The sequence below is a fragment of the Dipodomys merriami genome, unplaced genomic scaffold (genome assembly GCF_024711535.1).
Source record: "Dipodomys merriami isolate MVZ:Mamm:240054 unplaced genomic scaffold, mDipMer1.0.p SCAF_556, whole genome shotgun sequence".
NCBI lineage: Eukaryota > Metazoa > Chordata > Mammalia > Rodentia > Heteromyidae > Dipodomys > Dipodomys merriami.
Genome location: NW_027206131.1, coordinates 534,197 through 548,074, shown reverse-complemented (window position 1 = coordinate 548,074; position 13,878 = coordinate 534,197). Strand labels below are relative to the sequence as shown.

Here is a 13,878-nt window from a genome sequence, read left to right as displayed (position 1 = left end):
AATTGCAATGAAATAAAAAACGGCACTATCCTTCGATTAACCATATCTCCAGTAAGTTGATCTTAGTTGGTTATTTCATCTTAAGCTGCCTACCCTCTGGGTCTGCTGTATGTGCTTATAGAATGCTGTTTTTTTGAGAGTGACTGTACTCTAAAACAGAAAGTCCCTGGGATGTCCTCATGGGCAGAGTTTAGTTTAATTGGAAGTCTCTCCAGTTTATTTCCCATGGCAGAGGAGGAAGGAACCACTGTGAACAGAGAATGGATTGGGAATCATGGAATTGGAGTTTGGTGGCCATCTCAACAGCTCTTACATTACTGATGAATAACTTGGCTATGTAGATTTTTTTTATCATCTTCTCTGAGCAAATTCAGAGAAACAAAGCAAGCCAATCCAAAAACAGGCTGTTTCTTTATTTAAAGTCTATGGAGGGGCGGGGAGAGAAAGGTGGGTGGGAGGAAGGGAAGGAGGGGGAAAGAGAAAGACAGAGACAAAGACAAAGACAGGTTGAATTTAAATATTTCCTAGTGTTGGTCAGTGATGATGAAAATTGATGAAAAAATGGATAAAAATTGATTTCAAATAGTAAATGTTGGGCCATTTAGGCTGTTTCATGGATGCTAATCAGAACTCATGCATATCTGGGCGTGAAAGCTGTTGAACAAGGTGCCTGTGCACTTGGCAGTGAATGGGTGGCATCCTGGTCTTTCTTGTTTCCTGGTCTAGTTGGGGTAGTAACATTAGCATATTTGAGCCATATTTTTCCACACTGCATTTCCTTGCCTTCCTAAAAAGCACAAGCAGCACAAAATATACCAGGTATTACTATTTCCACCTGCACAGTTGAGGAAAACTATCTATCATTTCTAGTTGTCACTAAAGCCATGTGGTAGGCTAAAAATAAATTTCAAAATGGAGGAGAAAACATCTGGCTAGAATTAAACTGTGGGCAGTATAACTACCACAGATCCATCTTGTTGAAAATTACATTAGAGAAGTTTAAAAACTGCTAAGTATTTTGCTTTCATTTAAATTGGTCTATTAATTTTTTAATTTTTATTTGTATTGTAAGGCGATGTGCAGAGGAGTTAGAGTTACGTGAGTCAGGCATTGATTACATTTCTTTTTGGACAGTGTCACCCCCTCCCTCATTTTTTCTGTTTTATTTTCCCCTCCTCCGCCCCCACCCCGATTCCCCACGTTCTATAGTTCATTTCCAACACAGTGTCTTGTGAATATCACTGCTGAGTTAGTTCACCCTCTATCCCAGCATTTCTGTGCTTCCCTTTCCCCTCACCAAAGCTGATAAACTTACGTACAAGACGTAAGTATTTTATCCTAAGACATCTCCAACCTAAACATAGGGATGGGCTCAGTAGACAGAATGACTGGGTTGCTGCAGCCATTGCCCGGTGCCAACTTCCCTGCTTCACAAAAATGATAGTTTGCTGTCCTTTTTCTGTGGTTGTACAGTGGGTTGAGTCATTTTTATCTGACTTCCTGAAATTAATGTGAATTAATACAAACTTGACCCTTGGAGGTGAGCATTTCATTTGTGCTTTGCATTCCTATTTATCCTGCTCAAAGTCTTTCATCTGCTTGCCAGGCAGGGAAGTGCACACCGTGTCTTTTGTTTCCTCTTAGAAAGGCTCAGCTTTTTCTCTTGGCCATCTCCAAGCCAAAGAAAGAATTGGTTCCCCTCACTGGGGATTCAGTCGCTCTTAGAAAGGAGGTTCAGTGTCAGGGAGGGGAGGGTGGTGTTTACAGCATCTCCAGGGTGGCATTATATTTTTTATTTTTTTACATTTGTTCATTTTTATTCACAACCTGTTTTTCAGTACAATTTTCCACCTGTTCCCATTTCCAGTCGGGTTATACAAGTGCTAAGTGGCAGAAATTTCTGGAATAACTACACCAAGAAGGAAAACAAAGCAAAGCTGTGAGATAAGTGGCATGTAGCAGGCCCCAGAGCAGCATTTTAACTCTGTGGAGATCTGTCATCTCAGAGCAGGGATTTTGGAAAATATCCTTCACATTCCCAGCTCTGTTAATGGAAAGATGGTAGAGATAGCAAGCAGGATGCCGCTACAAGACAAGACTGGCTTATGTTTCCAAACCTGGGGCAGTTGTGGACTTTGACCTGCAAGTGTGCAGGCCTTGGGTTACATGTCTGAGACAGCACACCAGACTCTGCATTTGAAACACTGCCTTGTGCTCTGTGGATGGACACAGAGTCTGGAATTGGGTATTATGTCACAACAAAATAATTGGGATCTGAAAATGTCATTAATTGCTAGATTACTTTCTGTAATTTTGTTTAAAATTGAAAATTGAATTGAGAATTAAAAAATATGGGTCACACATGGTAACTTGTGTGGGGGGGGTGGGGGGGAGGGGTTCTTGGGGCTTGAATTCAAGGTCTGGGTGCTGTCCCTTAGCCTTTTCACTCAATGCTAGTTTTCTACCACTTGAGCCAGAGCTCCAATTTCCAACTTTTTAGTGATTAATTGGAGGTAAGAGTCTCATGGACTTTCCTGCCCAGGCTGGCTTTGAACTGAGATCATCTGATCCCAGTCACCTGCATAGCTAGGATGAAAGGCATGAACAGTTGGTACCTGGTTAATTCATTATTATTATTATTTTTTGTGCTTACCTTGGGGCTTGACCTCAGGGCCTGGGTACTATCCTTAAACACTCTTTTGCTTAAGGCTAGTGCTCTACCATTTGCACCACAGTTTAGCTATTGGAGATGAGTCTCATGGATTTTCCTGACTAGGCTGGCTTAGAACTGTGATCTCCAGATCTCAGCCTTCTGAGTAGTGAGGATTACAGGTGTGAGCCACCTGTGCCCATAGACAATAAAAATGAATTAAAAGTGAATTTATCCATCCATTTTAAGAAAAGATTACTGGGAAGAACACAGAAGAAGGTCTTTTGCTACTTCAGGATTACAGGCATGGGCCACCAATGCTCAGCTGTGCTAATATTTAAAGTTCATGCACCTAGCAAGCTGAGTTCCCCCTCCTGGGAGATAAGACACTAGCATGCATACTCCAGTACACACACACACACACACACACACACACACACACACACACACACACGCATACACACACACACACACACACACACACACACACACACACACACACACGCATACACTGGTACACACACACACACACACACACAATCTTAGGTAACGTGGCCATGCTGAGTTGTGCTTCTATTCTGTGGAGGTGGTATTTCCATTTAAGCATTTTTTTCCCTTTTAAAGTATTTGTTTCCTTTTAAGTAAGTGTTTCCGTTGGTCGGTCTCCCATTGAAGTGGAATGAATTAGGTTTAAATTCTGTCTACCTAGCTTCCTCTTCGTTTATTGACATTTTTCTTAGCAAAAGTTCATTTGGAAAGGTACATATATAGAAGAACCAACAAAATGTCCTTTGCACACTAGACCAGGCAGGACTTATTGTACCCCAGCTGGGAAGTCTAGGTAGTGATTCGGAGGGAGACAGAACTGGGGTTCTTCCAGTCTTCACACAGAGAGGGTACATTCAAAGTGATTTAGAAGCCAGGTTCTGGTGGCTCAAGCCTATCTATAATCCTAGCTACTCAGGAGGCTGAGATCTGAGGATCACAGGTCACAGTTTGAAGCTAACCCTGGCAGGACAGTCCATGAGACTATCTCCCCCCCACCTTCAGTCCATTATGGGGCTAAAACTCTGGGCCTGGGTGCTGTCCCTGAGCTCTTTTTTTTTCCCCCCTCAAGGCTAGTGCTCTACCACTTTGAACCACAGCTCCATGTCCAGTTTTCTGGTGGTTAATTGGAGATAAGAGTCTTATGGACTTTCCTACCTGGATTAGCTTTGAAACCACCATTCTCAGATTTCAGTCTCCTGAGTAGCTAGGATTATAGGTGTGAGCCACCAGTGCCTGGCCTCCAGAAGTGGAGCTGTGACTCAAGTGGTATAGAACACGAGCTTTGAGCCAAAGCAGCTCAGGGATAGTGCCTGGACTCTGAGTTCATGCCCTAGGACTGGCACCAAAACAAGCAAACAAAACAAAAATGTAAAAAGCAAAATTATTTAGAGCCCTGGACTTCTGCATATAATTAGAGACATGCTTCAAGGGCATGCTTTCTGGGACCTCACCCAGGCTTTGGACACAGGAAACCCTTGAGATGGCCTAGGCTTGTGTCTTAAAAAGCCACATAGGGTTCTAGTGTATGTGCAGCCATTAAGATCATAGTGAGTTCTATAATAAAATAATTTTCAGTATTTTCTGTCTTATTCTTTAAATACATATGGGAAAAATATATACTTGGGAAAAATGGGAATGAAGCTCTCAGACATAATGTGTAGGCTGTGATTACTCAAAGTATTGGCTGAAGAGATGGGTACGAGGTCTGCACTTATGTGATTGCTTAACAAAGCAAGTAGCTTTTAGTTACTTCTAGATAAATGATTGGGCTTCAAAAGTAAATATCTGCCTCACCCCTTATCCTATCCCCCCACCCTGATCAGTTTCTGGGGCTTCAGTGTTCTTCTGACCTCACTTTGCTTTTCTTTGAAATAGAAGGTGAAATGGACGGTCAGTGTGCTAGCCCTTACTCTCACACCTGTCCGTGAGAGACGCAGGCTATCAGGTATTCTCAGACACATTGTCCGCTTCTGGATGCTGGCCTTTATTTTTCAGGGATGCTGTCATTTCTGTGATGTTGTAATTTTCCTTTTGAACACTGTTGTCTTTTTTATACCACCTCCACCCCTCATAAGGCTCAGAATGCCCAGAATGCCCAGGATGCTCCATGAACGCATCCAGTCCTCAAGTCTGGATGCCAAGCTGGAGGCCCTGAAGGACTTGGCCAGCCTGTCCCGGGATATCACGTTCGCCCAGGAATTCATCAACCTGGATGGCATCTCTCTCCTCACCCAGATGGTGGACAGCGGCACTGAGTAAGTAGCTGGTGTCCAGCTGGTGTCCACACAGGCAGGTACACTGGCAGGTACACTGGTGTTTCTTGCACTCCTTACTCCTACGTTTCTCAGTTTTGAAGAACAGAGTCTTGCCTAGATCAAGATACCATCCCTGGAATAATTTTTGGAAAAAGAAAATGGGCCAGGCACCAATGGCTCATGTGTATAGGTATAGCCTAGCTACTTAGGCAGCTGAGATCTGAGCATCATGATTCAAAGTTCAACCAGGAAGAAAAGTCTCTGAGACTCTTATTTCTAGTTAACCACCCAAACCCCCCCAAAATGGAGCTGTAAACGTCATACAGTGCTAGCCTTGAGCAAAAATGCCCAGGAAAATAGTGCCCAGGCCCTGAGTTCAAGCCCCAGGAAGAGCACACACACAAAAATAAGGCAAAACACATGTTTTAAAAATGCATAGTATGGTTTAAACTTAAACACAGTAAGCATTTATAGAGTACCTAACTTTATAGTAAGGAGTAGGAAGTGGTAAAATTGTCAAAGATAAGGGTCATACCTTGCAAACATGGATAGAGACTGTTTTATGGGCAGAACCCAGTTGGTCAGTGTTGAGGAACTGGAGGCAAAAGACTGAACACGTGGGCCTCCCCGGGACTTAGAGCCTGTGACAGTGGCTAGGGAGTGGGGGGAGCAAATTCTTTTGTGTTCAAGGAAGGGACTGGCATTTGTGGTATGGGAGCCCACCTTCTCATGACAGCTCTGGTTCTCTGGTGTGAGTGGGCAGTAAGGAGGCAGGTGGGCCCGAGGATGCAGCTCTGGCTTGTGTGGGGGCCCTGGCCACTGAAGGCCGGGGTGGTATGGAGAGCATACAATCAGTAGGTGAGACTGCAGAAACAGTTAATGACTTTCTAACAGTGAAGTCATAATGGGAGGGTTCTCCGTAGATCTGTATTGGAAAAGGGTAAATCTCATCAGGGATGGTAGTTTTGGCGTGGGTCCTTTACAGCTCTCTTCAGCATTCCAGGGACACAAAGAATGAATAACTTGCATAATGCATTCTCTCATGTCCCTCTCTCCCCATCCTACCACTGGGCAGATTTAAATTGCAGTTTTATTTTTCTCACTCAAAGATGGCACATTTTACAACAGTAGGACTCTTTCCAATCTGAGAATGTTCCATGGAATTTGGAATCTGGAGTCTGTCTTCACAGACAAGTAGAGAAAAGTCTCTAAAATGAAATCCAAGACCACTGACAAGCTTGGGCTATCTGGAGAAGGCCAGTGGAAGACATAGCCATTGGGATTTGTGTGTGCCAATCCTGGGACTTGAACTCAAGGCATGGGCACTGTTTTTAAGCTTCTTTTAAAAATATTTTATTATATAGAAGCTGTACAGAGGGGTTACAGTTACATGAGTAAGGTAATGAGTACATTTCTTGTCAAGCATTGTTACTCCCTCCTTTGTTGTTCTCCCAATCTCCCTTCCTTCCCCTCCTCCCTCACCCCCCCCCACCAAAGTTGTTGCAATGGGTCATCCTGTGTCCTTGTTTCAGTGTTTTGTTATTCCCATCCCCTCCCCAAATTAGATAAATGTATATATAAGATGCAGGGTACCAAAATCAAGTGCAGTGACAACAAGGGATATACCATAGGGAGAAGAACATACAGAGGAAACCAAAAAAATCACCAATAAATTAAAAACAACAACAACAAAGAACGACCTAGTACATAAAAGCAACAACAAAGAAAGACCTTGTGTGTCCATATCTTGGGGTTCATTTCACTTAGCATCATCTTATATGGTCATATGTACCTAGCTTTCCTAGATGTATACTAATTATTGTAAATGAGGGAAACCTTGGGACCTATATTTCTTTGGGTCTGGCTTACTTCACCTAATAGGATTTTTTTCCCAAGTCTTTCCATTTCCCAACAAATGGGGGCAATGTCATTCTTTCTGATGGAAGCACAGAATTCCATTATATATACATATATGTTATATAAATATATACATATATATTATATATCACATTTTTGATCCATTCATCTAATGAGGGGCATCTGGGTTGGTTCCATATCTTAGCTATGGTAAATAATGCTGCAATAAACAAAGTTGTGCTGGTAGCTTTAGTATGGCCTTGTTGGTGATCATTTGGGTAAATGCCCAGAAGTGGGATTGCTGGGTCATAGGGGAGATCTATGTGGAGTCTTTTGAGGAACCTCCATACTGCTTTCCAAAGTGGTTGAACAAATTTACATTCCCACCAACAATGCAGTCGCATTCCCTTTTGGCCACATCCTTTCCAGCATCTGTTGTTATTAGATTTCTTGATTATAGCCATTCTTTCTGGGATGAGGTGGAATCTCAGTGTTGTTTTGATTTGCATTTCTTTTATGGCCAGAGAAGTTGAGCATTTCTTCATGTGTCTATTGGCCATTCTTACTTCTTCTTCAGAGAAGTCACTCTTTAAGTCTTTAGCCTACTTATTAAGGGGCTGTTGTTTCTTTGAGGATTTGTTTTTGGAGGATTTAATATTTTGAGTTCTAAGTATATTTAAATATGAAATCCTTAAGCTTTTTTTTCCCCCTTAAGGTTACTTGAGGCATAGCTCTACTTCCAGCTTGGATATAAGAGTCTTAGGGATTTCCCTGCCTGGGATGACTTTGAATCTCAGATCTCAGCTTCTTGAGTAACTAGGATTACAGGTGTGAGCCACCTGCATCCAGCACCCAGCACCATTTGGAGTTCTAATGAATGATGACTGAAGTTAATTGTAGCAGTTCTCCAGCACATCATCTGACAGTGGGACAAAGAAACACAATGTCTGGATGTTACTAGACGTGGAAACAGCTGGAAGTAAGCCCAGTGAGAATGAGTTCGGAGAAAGGAGAGACTGCTTCCTGCCTGGGACAGAAGTGGGGGCAGTAGGGACAGGGTTCTGTAACCACCAACACTTCACCTTCAACCTGGGGTCACTGCGCATTGCCACCTCCTGTGGTCAGCATGTGCCACATGGTGACACTACTGCTACCTAAGGGACAGAAATATGTGGGGCTTGTCACCTCAGTGATTGTGTTAAGTGAAATCAAATGCACACCTGCAGGAGTCTATTCACTTAATTGCTGGCTGTCTACTTACCCAGGGCAGTGCAGTGCTGGCTGCTGAGTGTAGGGGTTGTGCACAGGCACTCCCTGCTCACAGCCATGCACAAGGATCTTGTATAAATACTTTGTTTCTTCTTTTAGAGTTTTGGCAGTACTGGGGTTTTGAATTCAAGGCCCCATGCTTGCTAGGCACGTACTCTACCACTTACGCCACACTCTCATCTTTTTTTTTTTTTTTTTGTCTTACTTCTGTGTCTCCTTCAGTTCTTCCTTCACTGTTTTATATAAGTTCAAAGCCAAGCTGCTTTGGAGATGGGGGAAGGAGGAGCTGAGCCTCAGGTTACCTTTCTTGTCTTTTGCAGTCCTCAGAGGTGGCTCATTTGATCCAAAGCGATTTATCAGAACTTTTGCTCAGATTTAAAGAAAAAAAAAAGAGAGAGACAGAATGAAAGATATTTTTTCTTATAAGGCAACCTGGCTTCTCAGTTAAATTAAATAGCAAGACTTTAATTAATTGCCAAGAACCCTTTGGAACAGACACCACAGATTCTAAATCACTCTTGCATTTGGAGAGGTCTTTAGTGAGGACTCCTTGGTCCTGGGCATGCAGATTTCCATGTGGGAAGGCAGAGAATCCCTCTGCTGCCCAGTCTGTGGAAAAGTTTTCAGAACCACAGAGAAAACAGAGTTTGGATTTCCTCCCTTTAGTAATAACGAGACTGAGTGATTGCTTGCCTGCCTACTTGTCTTCACTCAAGGCTGTGTGTTTCCATATCTTTGTACAGTTACCCAGAGAGGCCACAATGCATAGAGCAATGATGGAGTAATTGGAAAATGTGCATCCCTGTGGTATGTGCTAGTTGCATTATTATTTGTTTCTTCTGATATTGAGGCTAGAAATTGGGGTCTAGACTCTGTCCTGGAGCTTTTTTGCCAAGTGGTAATGCTCTACCTCTTGAGCCACACCTTCACTACCAGCTTTTTGGTGGTTAATTGGAGATGAGAGGTCTCAGAGAATTTCCTGTCCAGGCTGGTTTTGGACCATGATCATTAGATCTCAGCCTCCTGAGTAGCTAGGATTATGGGCACCCCACCATTCCTAGTTTCTGATTGACACTGAGGTTTGAAAAGCAAGGAGAGTTCTGGGGAAGGCCATTGCTCCAACCTCAGCACAATTAGGGATGCTGAGGAGGAAACAAAGATGATCATACAAAGATGTTTCAGAAGGAATTGATCTGATCTGATTTGATTTGAATGGGAAAACGGGGGCCCTGCAACTCCCAAGTGCCAAGATAGGGACTCTCTCTGCTCTTGTGTGGCTTTATGCACAGCCCTGTGGGTTTCTGAGCTCCCACACACAGACAATTGGGCTGCTTCCTCTGAATCCTTCTACTGTTGAATAGTCAGTCTATCATCCCTGGGACCCAGAGCAAAGAAGTCTCCTAGAACAAAGGGCAGTCACTTAGTTCCCTTTCCAGTTGGCTCTGTGTCAGGAAATGACACCACTGGAAAATGATTCAGCCCCGCAGCCAGATTGGAAAAAGCAAAATCCCTGTTTCCAAAGAGCTCACAGTCCTTTTAAAGGAACCATTGTTCCTTCAGGAAAACAGACAGGAAGCATCAAACAGAGGAATTCTTTGTCATCTGTGCTCTCTGCTCCCCACAGCCACCTGTAAGGTCTTGTGTGTGTGTGTGTGTGTGTGTGTGTGTGTGTGTGTGTGTGTGTATTTTCTATTTTATTTTACTTTTGTACTAATAATGGGGTTTAAACTCAGTGCCTTGTGCTCTTGCTTGGATTTTTTTTTCATTTTGCCTAAGGCTAACATTTTTTAGTTACTTATGTTACGCTTCCACTTGGAACAGAGATCATCAACTATCAGCCTCTTGAGTAGCTAGGATTATTGCGATGAGCACCCAATTTTATACGACTTTAAGTGTACACAAGATGTACAAAAGTAGAATTGTAATATTGATTCTCTTTATAACTTGCTTTTTTTGTACCTACCAAAAGTTCTATGTGATTAAATATTCCTACCACTGTTTTTATTACTTATGGATGGTTTACAGCTGTGTAGGCCTTTTGTGTACTTCGGGCCCAAGGAATGGCGTTCCCAACATGTACCCTCCAGGGAAGTTCTCCCCACATTGGACCAGACAGCGGCTGGAGTAGGCCCTTCTTTGTGTGTGCACTCCTCTGCACTCCTGTCCTCTGAAAGTCCATGCCACCCTGGGAGGATTGCTAGGCTTTCTCTTTTGTCTGGTGAGTTCTGTTCTGCCTTTCAATTCCTGTTGGGACACAGAGACTTGTGACTTGAATCAGAGCCTATTAGAACTACTAAGAATACTAGGTCTACTAGCACTACTACTATAACTATTATTATTATTATTATTATTATTATTATTCCTCCTGCTACTACTACTACTACTACTACTACTACTACTACTACTACTCCTCGGAGGGCAGATAAGGAGCCACTAGGGAGGTAAGGAATGAAGACAAGGGCAGATTGACAAGTCCCTTGGCTGCCATGAAGCAGCAGCAGAGGAGTGGGGAGGTCCAGTTAAGGGGAGTGGTTGAGGACTGTGCTTCCTAGTAGACAGTGCCAACTGCTTGGCCACCTGGGAAACCACTGGAAGCCACGGAGTGGAACGCTCTTTGTTTGTTTCATGAGAGGACCTTGTGTGCCTTTTGATCTTTTTCAATAAACTTTAATAAATAAGAGTAGATAAACAGGGGGTCTAGGTACTGAAGGGAGATGATTAGTGATAACCAGGGCAGGTAGGGGTGTGGCAAGGGCTGCTCCAGGTGAAGGCTTCGTTGTGGCGTGGTGTGAAGAGGCCTTTGGCTGCTTGTTTGTGGTGAAGGCATTGGTCATGCTGGCTTTGGTCTGGCCAGTGGCACTGGCGGAGCGCAGTCAGCAGATGTTAGCACAGCTGGGCTGGAGCTGGCCCCGCAGCTGCAAGAGGAGCAGAGCAGGTATAGAGCCCATGGTGGTGTCGGGACACAGCCCTGCCTGCTGCCTTGCAGACCGAGCTCTGCCCCCTGAGGCGGCCCAAGGTGGATGGAGGTCCCTAAGGCATCCAACAACGGATGGTTCTGGGTCTTTCCCAGATGTCGGGCCTCCTCTCCATACACACACACTGTGCTCCAGATCTGGCCCCCATATACAACACACTCTCCTGTGCCCTTGTACAAGCCTGAGTTGCATGTGACTGTGGGAGTGCACTTGCATGCATGCACGCTCGCTCAGGCACCTGGGCTCATGGGTGTAAGTAGGACAGGCTATCCCTTCCTTGGAAGGAACAGCTCCGGGGCCAGTGTCCCTCACCTGCAGCCTCTGCATCAGTAGCCTCCAGATGATGCAACCAGAAGGGGAGGTTGGGAGTTGGCATCTCCATAGGAGAGAACAATATATCCGGGTGAAGCCAGGCCTTGCCACCATGTGGTGGGGCAATGTAGTCAATGTGGTGCAGGTCTGAAAAGAGAGGAAGAATGGTCAGGAGGCCAGCAAGAAGCTTAAGGAGGGAAAGAAGGGAGGCAGGGAGGAAGACAAGGGCATGACAAGTGGCCACTGTTGAGGCTGGGTGTGGCCCCCTGGAAACGTTGGGCCCTAGCATCTCCCCAGACAGCACCAAGCCCCACGCCTTGCAGGGCTGCTGGCTGGGCAGTTAGTGAGTAAGTGTGCCACAAGGTTTGTAGGAGGAGAGGTGATGGTGAGGCCAGGATTGCCTCCGAGTCTAGAGAGAGGGTTCTGGGTCTGGGGAGTCCTCCCGCCTGCCCCTGGGGAAGGAGGACGAGGGCACAGTAGGTGACTCACAGGCCTTGGCTGGTCAGGGCGAACCACCACAGGGCTACGCAATGGCAGCGACAGCTGCATGCACGAGCACCCTGTGGTACAGCTCCCTATGGGCATCAGGAGCCCATCCTTCCGTCTACACGGACTGTGGCTGTGGAACCAGTTCCGGCTCAGCAAACCGAGGTAGGGGTGACAGTCAGCCACCAAGCACCTGGAGGAAACGGCAGTCAAAGAGGCCACAGCAGACTGAGGGTCCTGGCAGTTCTTGCTCCACACCCACCCTCCCAGCTGCCCGGGTGAGAGCCTGGATGAGCTGTGGCTTGCCCGTGGCAGCCAGTGCCTTGCAGGATGAGGCTCACCTGGTCACAGGCAGGGCCTCTTGACTGGAGCACAGTGCCTCCCTTGGTCCCAAAGATCCCTGGCTGTGCAGAGGGGCCGGTGCCCGGTATTCAATGCCCTGCAAAGACGGTGTCATCATGCACATTTGCCATAGGTTGTACAAATCCTCTCTGCTCCAGACCGGCATAATGTTTTCAGCCTGGGGAGACTGCAGAGTTGTTTGGTTTTTCAAAGAAGCTATAATCAACCTGCTCGAGGCTTGGGGGTGGGCTAGAACTCAGAACAAACTCCCTGCCGTAGGAAGGCGTGGGAAAGGCAGGCATGTGTTCCCTCTCTCTGTCTCTATCTCTGTTTGTCTGTCTCTGTCGCTGTCTCTCTGTCTCAGTCTCTGTCTTTGTCTCTCTCTCTCTCTCTCTCTCTCTCTCTCTCTTTCTCTGTCTTTCGAACACATACACCCACACCCAGCACACACATGTTCTCCCACTCGCACACCACTAGTCTAGCTGGAATCCACACACACACAAACACACACACACACACACACACACACACACACACACACACACACACACACACACACACACACACTCACACCGGGAGCCTGCAGCTGTAAGTGAGCACTTTGAGTTTGCTTAAAGTGAGCCTCCAGCCTGATGATGAATGGTGAAAGCACACAGAAAGTGCAGAAGCTGTTAGGTCCCTGGCACAAGGGCTGAGAGGCAGTGGGTGAACCCAGGACCAGACAGGAGGGGAAATGTGACAATTGGGCCAAAGCCCAAGAGCTACATAGGTTCACATTTGGGCAGCGAGCCGCTTTCACGTGTGGTGAGTGTCAGAGTTGTGGGTAGGTGTGGTGTGGCTAGAGGGCATGGAGATGGGGGCCTGGATTACATTGGGTGCTGAACTGTTTGGCAGCAGTGTCCCTACCAAGGAAGTGCTGGGGCTGGAGGGTGACACATGACTCTGTCCAAGCCCAGCCCAGTGTGAGTGTGTTGTGTGGGTTGGATGTCCTTGGAGGAACCAACATGCATCAACACTCATCCACATGATTGACAAAGCCAGGGCCTGACAGTGATGCTGTATGTGATGGAGGTCCAGCTGCAGTTGTCCTGAATCATGTCCTGTATGCAGGTCTGCAAAGACAGGGATGGCCAGCAAGAAGCCAGCAAGAAGCATGAAGGTGAAAGTGGGAGGGAGAGAGGGACATGGTGTATGGCCAATGTTGGGGCTGTTTATGGCTGTTTATGGAAGCTTTAGGGACTAGGCACTTCCTGGACAGCAGCGGGCCCCATGGACCGGCAGGGCTGATGCCTGGCCAGTGAGTGTGCCAGTGTGTCCCAGGGCTTGCAGGAGGAGAGGTGATGGTGTGGCCAGAATTGCCTCCTAGAGAGAGGGTTCTGGGTCTGTGTAGACTGTCTGCCTGCCCCCAAAGGAGGAAGGATGAGGGGCCCAGTCCGGGACTCACCGGCTTTGGCTGGTCAGGGCTGATCAATGGCAGCAGCTGCATCAGAGACCATTCTCTGGGAGAGCTCCCGATGGACATTTGCAGCCCACATTGGCATCCATCTGGCCTGGGGCTAAGGCTCAGCAGCACCCAGCCAGCCACCGAGCACCTGAGGAAAAGGCAAAGGGGCCACAGCACAGTGAAGGTCCTCCAGTGCTTGCTACACACCCACCCTCCCGCCTGCCCAGGAAAGAGTCTCGC

General features: G+C 46.2%; 1 protein-coding gene across 1 annotated transcript in view; it reads left to right on the top strand.

The window, feature by feature from the left end:
• LOC138812003 (uncharacterized) overlaps positions 1-13,878 on the top strand; it is a 175,690-nt gene that overhangs the window by 45,401 nt on the left and 116,411 nt on the right. Inside the window, 1 exon segment of the mRNA XM_069999962.1 lies at positions 4,774-4,953. Coding sequence (XP_069856063.1) covers positions 4,774-4,953 — 180 coding nt within the window.